This window comes from Phoenix dactylifera, chromosome 1, assembly GCF_051530095.1.
Source record: "Phoenix dactylifera cultivar Ajwa chromosome 1, Ajwa_hap1_PhDact_Kaust_v1.1, whole genome shotgun sequence".
NCBI lineage: Eukaryota > Viridiplantae > Streptophyta > Magnoliopsida > Arecales > Arecaceae > Phoenix > Phoenix dactylifera.
In genome coordinates this window covers 825,824-839,694 of record NC_143190.1, presented here as the reverse complement: position 1 = coordinate 839,694, position 13,871 = coordinate 825,824, and the positions used below count along the sequence as shown (strand labels likewise).

Sequence of the window (13,871 nt, the reverse complement as noted above, 5' to 3'; positions counted from 1 at the left end):
AACCGGGAAATACCGGCTTTCATCTATTTTCGGTACCGATCAAGGACCGGCCGGTACGGGCTGGTACGACATTCCTTGATGCTAATAATCCGGATATCTATGAGAGGTATCGCCGTTCGACAAATTTTAGATATCGGTATGTATGTTGTACTTTAAATATATGTAATTGATTGTATTATTTTATATTTTTTATCTCACTACTTGATTTGAGAATATTTAATGTTGCTTTTTGTAGCATGCAGACATCTTACTAATTATTTTATGTTTTGTATCATTTTAAAACAATAAGATGCATCATTTAGGTTAAATCAGGATCATAAAAACATTAAAAAACATTAAAAAACATAAAAAAAAATCAAATTAGACTTAAAATCATTGAAAAAGTTCAAAATGATTGATTACCAATTAAATCAACTTGAAAAACTCCAAAAGAAAATGGGCGTGCTGGTATGGAACCGACATGCCTAAGCGTACTGTGTTGGTACGGTACCGGTTTAGTATTATACCGACCCGTTGGCCAACTGATATGGGTCTCGTTACCGGTTCGACGGACCTTGATTGATACTTTTTGGTTATTAGAATTTACAATCTCGGTACCATATCTCGTACTGGTACCATGTTGGTACAATGTCGGTACGTACGTTACGGGATCAGTTTGGTGTATTGATACTCAATACACCCCCATATTATCGGTTCCGTACTAGTATGGTATGTTATATGCCCTGTACGTGGTTGCATGCACCGGTATTGCAAACCTTGACGGCCACTATAAAAGATTCCCTTAGATTTACAGGAATGCCTTATTAATGGGAAATGTTGGTGCTAGAATTTTTGCCATATGTAAGATTAATAGCTTCATGACATTTTGCGTGTATATCTGTGTTTTGTATTTGCTTATGATTGAATTCCAGAATATCTTCATTCATGCATGTTATGCTTGTTTGTGTCATCAAGAAGATCATCTAGTGCACTTACTCTACATGTATGCAAGGTCCACAATTTTTTCTCAAAGATGCTTGATTAAGAGCTACCCTTGGTTTCATCTATGAATAATGGCAGAGCTTGTGATTTCATCTTTCTAGTGACTGCGTTTGTTCCCCAACTAGCCACTACCCAGCAGCCTCCCTCCTTTATTAGTGTAGCTGCTGGATATCTTGCATTGTGAGCTTTAGCTCCTCTTTCTAATGCCAGAGCGCCTATAGTTTACTTGCTAGGCGAGTGGGTTTAAAGCCCAAGTTTGGATGCAAGATTAGAATGCAAGGGTTGTGAGCCCCTGGAGGGTGCACGTGCTTGCCGCATGGGTCACAGGTCTCGTACGCATGGGTTTCGGAACCCAAGCTAGCTTTGTCTTGTTAAGAAAATTTGATGTTAGTGAATTCTAGAGAGTTTTGATTTTTGTGAACTTTTTTTACAGAACTTTTGATGTTATTAGGAAAGGTAGTAGTTAGGGTTCTTCGAGTTAGAATAGAATTTGGAATCCCATATCGAAAAGTAAGAGAAATGGGTTTCTTTTGTACTACTTATAAATATCCTATTGGGGCTCCTATTGTAATCATATTTGAGATACTTAAGCTATTGGCTAGTGAGAATTCTCTTATAAGAATTGTTATTGCCTTCTCTATATCCTTTTTCTCTTCTCCTTTTTGGTAGATTTCTAGGGTTTGCGAGTGAGTGTCGTGACAACTGTATCTTTGGAGTGGCTGGCCAAGGTGGTGGTTTTGGTCTTGGAAGAGATTGACGCACCCCTGCTCCTCTTCCAACTACCATTTGCTGTTCTAACACCTAGTGTCGTATGTGCTGTGGTGGGGTTTCTACCTTGCCACAATTGCTTGCAACGATATACCCTTCTTCCTTTGATTTTTCAGCCCAAGTTCAATACCTCCCGGCATCACTTTCATTGGCATTATCGAACTTCTTGAACCTATTGTCTTTTGTCAAATCCTGCGTGTTCTCCCAACTTATATTTGCATTTAAACCTTGAAAGGAGTTTAAGTGATGGAAAATAAGAGTTTATTAATCTTTGTTTAATGATTGTTGTTGCTTGATGTCAGTATTAAGATTATATTAATGATAATTTTTGTATTTTCTTGTTTTGCAGCTCACATACCTTTGTATCTGTACCCTTTTTTAAATACCACAAGTAAAACAAGGCCATTCGAGTACTTAAGACTTACAAGCTTGGGAGTTATTGGTGCTCTTGTGAAGGTACGTACACACTTTATCAATACACTTATTGTAATAAGCCAAATGGGCATACATTCTTGCTGTTGACTTGCGAAGTCATTATTTGACATGTTCCTTTGTTATATGTGCATCTCACTTTTGTGTGTGTGTGTATATATATATATATATTTGGTTTCTTTTCTTCTTAAAGTGTAGGGCATGCGCTGAAAATTTTCATTGATTTAATTAGCATTGCCAATCAAATGATGGTCCTTAATCCTGCTTGAGCTTGCAAAGAATAGTCAGTCACCAAACAAACTCATGCCAATTTAGATAGTTGTAGATTGAAAATTTGAATACAGTCCTAAAAGCATCGATCAATCTGTTAGTGCTTTTTCCTTTTTAGACCTTGTTTTATGTGACATTGGTGAATGAATATAAGTTGGAAATCAAAGCAACAAAAAGAAGTGAGGATCTACAGAATTATAAGAAGCCTATTGGCCAAAAAAATGTTAGGCCTGTGGGCCGGCCCGGAGAGGCTAGGCCCAAGCTAATGTTGTGCTGCAGCCTAGCCTATGGGCTTGTGGGCCGGCCCAGGGTGGCCGGGGCCCATTAAGGACCGAGCGTGCTTGCTGCACGTGATGGATGGAGAAGACTTCTGATTGGAGTCTTCGTCCTCCTTCGGTATTGTCGGACTCCAAGAGTCCTAAGGCGATCCCAACACCAGGGAGTCATCTATTTAACGCCTTCTTCGTTGAAAGTCGTCCTCAATTTTTTCAAGAATCGTCGTCGATGTTGACAATCCTTCTCTGAGTCACCTCGATCGTCGCCGGAAGGAGCTGTCAGAAAGCCTCACTGGATTGAGGTATCAGTTCTCCATCTCCTCTTTTTTTCTTAGTATTTTGGCTTTTGTTCCCTTAGATTTGAGCTGTCAAATCGCCAGAATACCTTTTGAAACAGGGGTGCCTTGTTTTGGCTCCCTTCGAGTTCGCCGTCGCCGGCCACCGAGTTTGGTCGAGCTTCGCCGATGTATAGGACCCCTGTGATCTTGCGGTTGTGGGTGAGGAAAACAACCATGGTAAAGGTTGATTAAGGGGTTGAGCATGATGATTTCTTTTCTCCTTTTCTTCGGCCGACCACCATCGCCGGTGGTGCCGCGATCGAAGGGCTGCCTGTGGCCGTCATTGTTGCAGGTTGGGCGGCTTTGGTGGCTGCCACCGTCTAATCCGAGAAGTGAGGGAGAGATCGACTCCCTTATTTTGGAGAAGAGAGCCTCTCTTCTTTCTCTTTCCTCTCTTTCCTTTCTCTCTAAAAGATCTATGGAACCCAATATCGGGTTCTATCGACCTGATTTATGAATCCGAGTTGACTCCTGAAAAGAGGTTTTGAACTGTCTTGGTGCCCGGGCTGCCTACTAGATGGATCATCTCGGCTCTGTTGAATGTCCACAAAACCCCTATTGATGAACCTTGTTGATTAATCTTGGCTCTGATCGAGTCTGATTCATTGAGCGAATCATCTAGACCTGACCTACCCGAAATCACCGTACGTCCAATCAAGTCTTCTCATATTATTTTAAAAAAATCATCAATTAGAAATTATAATATTTTAAATAGATCTAGCGGATCATCTAGCAAAGTCTAACAATCTAAGACAAACGAAGTAAGTTGATCATGCACTTCTTACTGTTTTTCAACTTATCATGTTTTCTTGCATAAGATTCGCTTGTGGAAATATCATATTTTTCTTAAAATTATAGATCTGCATGTGTGCTATGAAATTCAGGGGCTTTATTTAAGGTCAGTTTCATCCGCTTGCTTTATTATGAAAAATAGTTTCATAAATATTTTAATAAAATAGCTTTGTTATGAAATATGAATCTGATTATGCCATTAGTGTTTTTATCTATTTATGTGTATGTTGTAAGAAAAAGATATAAGTATTTGAAAGGCACTCGGATAGCTATGTACGACCCTTGCCTGCGGGTATAATAGTTGATAACGGTCCTCGCCTGCGGATATAATAGTTGGTAACGGCCCTTGCCAGCGAATATAATAGTTGACATATGGCCCCGCCAGTTGGTATAATTGTTGGCATGCGGCCCTCGCCAGTAGGTATAATCGTTGGCAGAGTGTGACATGCAGTCGATTATGGCCCTGTCACGGGTATAAAGTAACCGTAGCATGAATATCTGTGAGCAATGTTTTTTATCTATGATAGAGTTAAATGACATGAAGAATAATTTACAAATTTATTTGCAAAATAAACTTAGAACTATGTTTATGAAAGATGGATAATATGTTTATGTATGATTTGCTTTATGACCTATTTTAATATATTGTACTATGGAAAATTTTATTTTGTAATATTTGTTATTTTTTCTTAAATAATGCATTGACATGGAAAAACTTATGCTTGATCCGGTAAGATAGTGTAAGGTTTATTTACTGAGCAGTATCGCTCATATATCTCTAGTTTTTTTTTTATATATTTCTCTCCAGGCGAATAGAGTCAGTAAGGATGAAGGATGGTCTAGGCTTGGAGTTCGTGCTAGAAAGCTTGGCGAATTATAAGCAGAACTTTTGTCCTTAGTTGTTTATGAATTTGTAGCTTAGTAATCTTCTAAATATTGAGGATTATGGGTTGGTATTTATGCTTGATGTAGATGCTCTGAACCAATATTAGTTGCATTTAAGGGATGATGAAATTGAACTTTTATTTATTATATTGTTTTTGAGATGAATTTGGAAGTTAAGATGGATTTGAAATTTAAATGAAATGTTTGGCTTCGTGTTATCATGGGTTGTACCCCTCGGTAGCACGACCATGTCATGCTCCAGATCTAGGGCGTGACAGAATATAAGTTGGAAATCAAAGCAACAAAAAGAAGTGAGGATCTACGGAATTATGAGAAGTCTATTGGCCAAAAAAATGTTAGGAATGTCAAGCAATACAATAAAATCTTGCACAAGTTCTGGCATATGAATAACAGAGGAAATAATGAAGCATGAGTTCCTTGTACACCCATTTAGCAATATTCACCTCATGTTTACCCCCATTTCCTAATATTTTGCACTTCTATGTCATGTTGTGAACAAAGGAAATTTGAGTTTTCATCCCGTCTTCCCCTTTTTTTTACTTTTCTTTTAATGGTGAGTTCGCGTGTTCAAGTAATTTTTAGCTTATGGTGATATATCATCTGCTTATTTCTTCATATACCCTGATATTGGCTAAATTTCTGATAGTGTTAGCACTTTGTACTATTGCTGATTGGCTCTGATCATCTCTGTCTACTGCTAGGCATTTGATATATAAAGAACAATTCACAAGCATATATATGGTTCATACTTTTTGTAGGTTGATGATACCGAGGTTATCAGTTTTCTTCTTCAGACGGAAATAATTCCCCTATGTCTTCGCACCATGGAGATGGGCAGTGAACTGTCAAAAACAGTGAGTTATCGAACTTGGATCTTTTTCACAAATATGATTACTTGTTATTGTGTGTTTCTCATTCAATCCTGCAGAGTGCCGGTCCCAATAATGCCACGCCGGTTCTAGGTACTATCTTATTACTTGTCCGCAGGAGATTCAAAACATACTGACTGCATTCTATGCTCATTTTTCTTACCTTATCTTGATAAATATAAGCATATCTCAATGCCTCCATATATTGTCTTGTAATTATCTAGGCCTCTTGGTTGTTCTCTATAACCTTGTTTTCCATTTAGTATTAGTATTTAGTACAACACTGAAATTCCAATTTAGGCTAGTTGTGCTTTGGGGATCAGGAAAAGATGTTGCATGACTTTGTTTTCCTAATGTATTATCTTCATCTCGTTTAATTGTTTTAGTACCTTATTGGTTAGGATTTAAAAAATTTTCATATTTCTATCTACATGATTTTTAGTCAATGGAGATATCTTAATTGAAATTTATCAATCTCCTTCTAAACAAAGTTTCTTGTGTTGTTATACAGATAATTGCAAATTTTGATTATCTTAACACTTCTTCAACTTCTTTTGTACTCCTTTGAAGCATGGAGTCTTGATAAACCCGAATCCCGATTATGTTGCTGTTGCTCTCAAAGTTTTGTTTCTTGGTTGCAAACTACCAAGTGCAAGGACATGATTGGTGAAGCAAAAATGGCAAGCTTAGTTTAACTGTCTACAACAATAAATCAATTGTATATGATGTTGGTGCTTGCTAGGATTCTTGATGCAATTGCATGACTAAGGACATTGTGACCTGCTTAGGCGATCCAAGCTTGGAAGCATTCTAGGTGGAAAACCTTGAAGTTTTGGGAATCTTTGATGATGATGGAATGTTCAGAAAAAGATTACTATTTATTTTTGTGATGTTGTTGTTTGTGAAGAACAAGAATCGAACACCATCTAAGATTGTAGCTTGTCAAGATATGAACTAGCACAAAGTTTGTCACAAGACTTTTAAGTTTGAACGGCTAACAATTGAATGGGATGCTTTGTGCATCTAGATGAAAATATTGAAAACTAAGTCAGTCTTCAAAATTGTGAAAATTTGTTCGAGATGACAATCTGTCCTCCTACAAGCTAATCTTTGGTAGTTAAGTGGCTGTACCCTGGAAATTCAAATCCATCTCTGAATGTAGTGTTGGATTCTTAAAGATCAGGCCGAAAAATGTGGTTCCATGAGCTTGATGTGTTGGAGAAACATATTCAAGCCTTGCAAAACCTTAAAGCAAGCCAAGATAGCATGAGCTTGCGACAAGTGCATTAAACATCATTCTCTCAAACAATGCTATTTTCTGTTGACTGTATATGCCTTATAAAATAGCTTGAAGAATGAAACACAACTTCGATACCAAGCCAAGTATGAAGGTTCATTTGTTGTGCAAGATGTCCACTGTAATGGCACCCACAAGATCATCTTCCCTAATGGTGAATTATGCATTAGAGTTTGAGCTTCATGAGCCAAAATTGGAGGCATACAAGTAGATATTACATGTGATAGAATGATCACAAGAAATAAGAGAATATAAATAGAGAAAAAAGCAGATAAGCAAATTAAATGATAAATGTGGTGTTGAAGAATAAGATACATCTGCAAGTTATGCAATGAGGAGGGACCTCAATGCATGCTTAACAGATCAAGATTTGCCTCCACTTGGTGGACAAGAACCAACTCTTCCTTGTTGCCTGGAGCTTCCTCTGCTCTACTAAATCTCTTTTTGGGATTTAGTGCTTGTGCCTCTTGGAGCAGTGCTTCAAATCCTTTATCATGATTGCATCTTGAGCATGCATGTTGATGACTGTCTGTAGACAAAGTGATTGCTCCTCCATGTAATGAGAGAACTCTCTCATCATCTCAAGCTTTTGCTTCTTCTCATTGGCTTTGTAAATCCGTGACTTGGAGACTCACTTCCTATTAAGATTTAGCGTAACTCGAGTCTGTGGCCTCTCTTAAGTTTGTAATGCCAATATGTTAACAAGATTGGCCATTGGTGTTAAAAAGGGAAGAGGTGGTGCTCTCATTATTCAAGGCATTAATAATTGCAGTTGTTTCTTGGCATTGGAATTGAGCAATATTGGCCCACTCCATTTTTTGTAGGCCTGGGTAGAGATATTTGGCCTGATGGGCCAGGTCAAGCCAAATATTTTAGGCTTGAATAAAAATAAGGCTGGGCTTGAGGCTTGCCAAATTTTGAATTGGTCCGGCCCTAAATTTATATAATATCTATATCTTTTCTTGATCGACTATATCTAGAGCTATACCATACACTTTATGTTAACTCCTTGAAAAAGAAGTTAACGATTCAAAATCAATGATTGGCCATTCAAATTCAAGATCCAAACCGTTGAGAGCATGATCTATACTATAAGAAAAATAGCTGGAAGCCAAAATTTATGTGTTCTAGTGGTTTCTAACTTAATTATCAAGTAGTAGTGTCTGGACGGTTTTAATAGTATGATACTATGTTTTACTATCATTTAATCATCAAACCTAGTGAATTTAAATCAAACCATATTTTAAGATGAAATCATGATCCATAAAGTGGATTTTTAATTTATATGCTCTGTCATGTGTTTTATCAAAGGGTGAGCCTTGGCATAATGGTAAGGTTGCTCCACTTTTGACTTGGTTTTCATGGGCTTGAAACATAGAAATGGCCTTTCCATGCATGGATGTAAGGCTACATGTGTCTAACCCTCCCCAGACCTCACTGGGCTGCCCCATCATGCATCACATTAGTGCAATTGATATTGTTCATTTTTGTGTTGACTTGATGCATAGGTTAGATATCACCAAAATATATAAATTTTGGTTTCTAGTTTTTTTTTTTTGTAGTGTATATCATGCCCAGCAGTTTGTATTTTCAATTTAAATGTTGTATCATTGATTTTAAAATCGTCAATTCCTTTTCGGAGTTAATGTAAAGTGTGTAGTCCAACTCTAATATCTATATCTATACTATATATAAAAGCACCAATAAGTTTCTGTTTGGAGATGACCTCAGGTCCTCAACCATTGAATCCAATTGAAGAAATCCTAACCATATACTATTTGGGGGGGGTGGGGGGTGGGGGAGAGAAATGTGATATATTTCTCTCTGCAAGCCATTTGATGGTGGGTATCATTCAAGAAGAGTTTAGCCTCTTAGATAAGGTAAACCCGAATAAATCATCCTTCATATCCCCAACAACATACACCTGTCAATGAACCACACAGTGCTTCTATTCTCATCCAAACTCCAAAGGTAGCACTGCCATAAGAGAGGTATTTCCTCTCATATTTAACACAATCTAACTCAAAAGCTAGTGTTTTAGTTATCCTATTACATAGAGGGCTTGGATTCTACTTTAGATCCAAGGCTATTAAAATAATGTTAGATTAATTTAGCTTATACTCTTTATTTTATTTTTTCTTCTATATGGGACTGTTATCTAAAATTATCAGAGGATGTGTTATGAGATTTTATGTTTTTTCTTGAGTTAAGAAGAGTTTGTTTTCCTGTGTTTCATCATTCATCTTCCGTACGGTTCTTTCATTTTGCTTCATTTCTGGTGGTTTTTGTTAATAGGCACTACAGCATCCTTGCTCACTGACTGTAACTTTTTTCCCATTTGGTGAGAAATGCAAGTTCCCAATTTCATAAATACATTCTTACTTGCTAAACCATCTAGGAAATCTGCTACAGTATTTCATGTGCTTGCTGCTACACAAACTGCCAAGATTCATCACCTTATTATCATTTACATACCCTTTCCCATCTTTAGGGGCTCAGCTGTGCAGCATAACTCTAGGTTGGAAACTTAAGGGAAAGATTGATCAGATCTTTATAATAACCAGTCAACCTGACCCCAAAGTAGTACTAGGCACATTTAGGAAACCTGATTTATTTTTTAATGCTTGAATAATCTAGTTTTCCTTTACACAGCACCTGTATAGACCTTACCATTATGAACCAATAGTATGCTTCTATTGTGGGAATACCTCATCACGGCTCTACGATAAAAATTCATAGATCTACATGTTTCATCCTTGGTCTGCTCTTCTTTGTAAAAAGGAAAAATTAAATTCTAATGTTCGTTGAAGGTCAGTATGATCTTTACATGAGCATATACATGCATACATATGCATCCAAATGTAAATGGAAACATTACTAACTCCTAGTTTTTAAGTTGAGGATCTCCTTTACCTTGTTCTAGATTCTGATGCCACTAGTACTATCCGTAGGCATTTGAGGTGTTTGAGAAGCTGATGCATTTGCAAACTTGAAAAACATTATATTCATTTTCAATCAATTATCCCATTTCTTTAGATATGAAATTCAAACTATCTTAGGTATTCACAGTTTGCAACTTATTCTGTGGTAGTTGGGTAAAGATATTCTAGGTATAATAAGTTGCAGTTATGAGACTCTGAAATAATAAGCTTTATTAGATATGACCCTGTTAGTGAGCAAGGGTTCATGTGTACTTCAAGTGAATGGACAAGGTTCATTTCCTACTTACTATGTCAATTTTGGTCATTATGATTTCTATGGATTATTGTAGCTTTGTTGATTTTGTCTATTCCATTTTGGACTGCAACTTTCATGCCTCTATCTCAAGATCTGTTGTTATTTTTTGCTCCTGTTCCTTTTCTCAAAATTTCCTGCGGTCATTGCTTGCTGCCTAAATTCTTTTCCTCAACAATTTAGGTTTTCAACTGTTACTGTTACTAATCAAATCTTGAACTTTCAGGTGGCCACCTTTATTGTTCAAAAAATTCTATTGGATGATGTTGGTCTTCGATATATTTGTGCTACTCCAGAGCGCTTCTTTGCTGTAGGTAGTGTTCTGGCAAATATGGTTGTGTCACTAGCTGAGCAACCCTCGACAAGGTTGTTGAAGCATATAATACGATGTTACCTTAGGCTATCAGACAATCCAAGGTTTGTTCATGACATAATTGTGGCATTTATTTGTGATATATGATGTTATTAATTTGTTCTATGCTAGTTCGGTTATCCTCAACCTTGCTTCCCTTTAATGCAGAGCATGTGGAGCTTTGCAGACTTGCCTCCCTGAGATGTTAAAAGATGGAACTTTTAACAATTGCCTTCGGGTGAGTGTCACTATGTTGTTGGTTTCAAATGCCCTCATAAAATTTTTTCTTCAAGCATGCATTGTGAATATTATCCTAGTCTTTTATTTAGAGTGGTCTTGCTCATTCATCATCCTGCCAGAAGTTCATTCTTTTTCATTTATATATTTCAGTAGGTTAATTTAATTTCTTTTGTCAGCTAATCCTGATGCTTTGGAATCGATGGAAGTTCCCTTCAAGTTTCTTATTTATTCTTGGATCTCACTGGACATGACAATGTTGTATCATTATTTAATAACCCGAAGTCTCACAGAGCATAGAAAACACACTCCAGTATCAACAATAGAAAGAATCTGCCTTTGCACCTCCATCATCATTTGGAGTAGAGACCATGTGTTCACTCTCTTTGCTGCCTTTAATTACTCTTGCCCTTCAGAATAAATTTCGTATGAACTCATTAATTTCACCTGATCTTCTGTCATTTAGGATAAGGCGACCTATTTCATCACTCTCCAATTTTATCACCATCTTTGTTTCTGAAAAAGAAAACATCATACTTAAGAAGGTTTGGACACGCCCATTTTGGGCTATGCTGTTGTCCATATCTCTAATTATAATCTAAAATTTCAGGATGACCCTGCTACCCACCGATGGCTTCAACAGCTGCTACACAATGTGAGTGGAGGAAACTTGGTGGCCTCTCTCCAGGCAGGACTTGATCACATGATGGCAAACTAGATAACAGTCGAGCTTTTTGTTCTCGTATTCAGGCGTGCGGACTGTCATAACCATTTTATGTTCGAGATATCTTGTTTCATGTATGTTTTAGGCTTATGTGAAGATGCAATTTATAGAGCAATGTTGTAACGTATTAAGTTATTTGAAAGACTCCGTAAGCACCAACAATCTTTATAGAGGGTACTGTGAGTGGACTTGTGTTTGTATAATGTGTATATAATGAATGTCATGATTAAAGTTATAATCTTCGACTTTGTTATGCTATGCGGTCCTGGTCCGCATAGACCGACTATTTTTTCATCCACCAGGAAACTTAGGGTATTTGATGGGGCAAACTTAACTCGATTACCGTGTTTAAATAATCATTGGATATGAAAGCTTAAATTGTATATCATGTCTTAATATTGCCCTTTTCTTTTCCTTTCTCATAAAGTGTACTCACTCACTGCATCTGAATGAAATATTTTTTGTTCTCTCATAGTGTCCAGAGATCTATTTTGTAATACTCTTGTAAGACACTTCAAAGTTTGTTGTAGGTCCTCTAAGCATTAGCTTCCGGACTCCATTAAATGCTACAGGTCCTCGAACTATTTTATGCAAAAATTGTTCTTCTGATAGAAGTTACCTTTTCTTTTCTTTTCTTTTCTTTCTACAATCTCACTTTTCAACGCTGGCTATTCTATCACCAGGCCTTTGGGCATCCTTAGAGGTCCTCTTCTCAGACAGCGCTCTTCGATCTCCCGGCCTCTTCTTTTCTTCCTCCGCCTACAACTTTTCTCCAATTCCTTTTGGTCCATCGTTTATAGATAAATCTCTCTCTCTCTCTATGCTGGCTTTGGAGCGTGATGATATGCTAATGTCGCCCCAGTCTTATGATCCGTTCACCTTGTGACTGGATGATGGTGATAGACATTTTTATCTGATTCCTTACCAATTTTCTCATTTTCTTTATAATTCTAGTTCTTTGTACATGATTTTTTTGGGATATTTTTTTTTTCGTGTTTTTTGATGTGATATTAAAGGGGGATATGATGATTTCTAATCCATAGAAATATTTCTGCAGTTCAGATGAAGAATATATATAGAAACATGCACTACCATCTGATCTCCCTGTAATCATTTTATTCAATCCCGGTTTTTTATCAATTGATCCTTTAAAGGTGAAATTAGATCAGGTTACTGTCGGTTTATATTGAAATTCTTTTAGATTTATATAATCTAATGATTTATGCAGATATTTCGATTTTTCTTTTTTTTAGTATCAATTTTTTTCTCAATGAACTTGATTAAAAAAGTCAGACTTTGTTCTTTTGTTAAGATGTTGCAAATAAGTTTACCAGGATTTTTGTCGAGAGTTGTGCAATCTGTGATGAAATTGTTGTTTATTGCTGAGTTGCAATGATTATTCATCAAATTAATTACCATCTTTCGGCTGAGATTGCATAAACATTTTAATGTTTTTTTTTTAATTTTTGATTTGTTAGTCCGATAGATAAAATATGAATGCCATGAGGTATCTGATGCTCAGTCTAATCGATGGCTGTGCTTCTCGTTAGAGTGGCAGATAAGGAGACGAACAGGTCTTGCGACACTGGTTGCTCTTCTTCAATGAGCTTCCTGTTACTTTTACCCTGCTTACATTTTTCTGTTCGAATCCTTTAAAAACTGTTTGAGGTGTTGAAGAAAATTAACCAAAATCAGTTAGAATTTTGAGAAAAAATCTTTTCTTGCAGGTAAATTTTGATGATCGGCCTAAATGTTAATGTTGCAGGATGGTTATTCCCCTAGATTTGGTCCACTCAATCTAGCAAATGATTATTATTTACCTTTGGTTACTTGCAATTAGAGATACTTTGAAAAAGGAATCTCATTTAATTTCGACATTTGTGGAGGTTGATTTGTTTGGACAGCTAAGTACATGAGGGTGGTGTTGATGCTGATCATTTATGCTGTGCTTTTTCATGATGATTTTTTCATGATTTATCTCCACATCCGTCAGTTGTATGAATACTTCCGTGGGAGTTGAATTATAACATGCAATTACTGAATTGTTTTGCTGGACTTGGATCAATGAACCAAAATAAGGAACGATTTTATGTTCACATGACCAAATCGGTGAACTTTGAGCTGCATGTGAGGGTTCCTATTCTGAATTATTTTTCCAATTTCGTTGACGGGCTACAACATTTGCTTTTAAAACTAATTTAATTATTGATATATATTTTTAATTCAAATTTTAAGCTAGCTTAATTATTAGTTTTATTCTCTGAATATTAGTGTTCATTTTAATAGTTTCACAATGGGAGCGGGACGTTAAAAAACTCTATCACAATTAATAAAATTGGATGCTTTCGCTTGTGTCAATCTCTTGGTCATTTTGTTAGGATAGCGGTTACTTAATC

The 13,871-nt window shown here is 36.6% G+C and overlaps 1 protein-coding gene and 4 non-coding genes across 5 annotated transcripts in view; all 5 read left to right on the top strand.

Annotated features, from left to right (window-relative positions):
* LOC103703647 (uncharacterized) overlaps positions 1-11,713 on the top strand; it is a 29,167-nt gene extending 17,454 nt beyond the window's left edge. The window contains exons 5-9 of the mRNA XM_008786569.5: positions 2,099-2,205; positions 5,521-5,616; positions 10,389-10,579; positions 10,683-10,752; positions 11,362-11,713. Coding sequence (XP_008784791.4) covers positions 2,099-2,205; positions 5,521-5,616; positions 10,389-10,579; positions 10,683-10,752; positions 11,362-11,469 — 572 coding nt within the window. The 3' untranslated portion in view covers positions 11,470-11,713. The remainder of the gene's footprint in view (positions 1-2,098; positions 2,206-5,520; positions 5,617-10,388; positions 10,580-10,682; positions 10,753-11,361) is intronic.
* Positions 11,714-12,307: 594 nt separating this feature from the next.
* On the top strand, positions 12,308-12,395 carry LOC113462053 (small nucleolar RNA U31b). The gene has a single exon (XR_003384285.4). It is a non-coding gene; the product is annotated as a small nucleolar RNA U31b (small nucleolar RNA).
* Positions 12,396-12,490: 95 nt separating this feature from the next.
* LOC113462051 (small nucleolar RNA Z195/SNORD33/SNORD32 family) lies at positions 12,491-12,580 on the top strand. The gene has a single exon (XR_003384283.4). It is a non-coding gene; the product is annotated as a small nucleolar RNA Z195/SNORD33/SNORD32 family (small nucleolar RNA).
* Positions 12,581-12,827: 247 nt separating this feature from the next.
* Positions 12,828-12,912, top strand: LOC113462052 (small nucleolar RNA Z196/R39/R59 family). The gene has a single exon (XR_003384284.4). It is a non-coding gene; the product is annotated as a small nucleolar RNA Z196/R39/R59 family (small nucleolar RNA).
* Positions 12,913-12,970: 58 nt separating this feature from the next.
* Positions 12,971-13,112, top strand: LOC113461960 (small nucleolar RNA F1/F2/snoR5a). The gene has a single exon (XR_003384212.3). It is a non-coding gene; the product is annotated as a small nucleolar RNA F1/F2/snoR5a (small nucleolar RNA).
* The last annotated feature ends 759 nt before the right edge of the window (positions 13,113-13,871 follow it).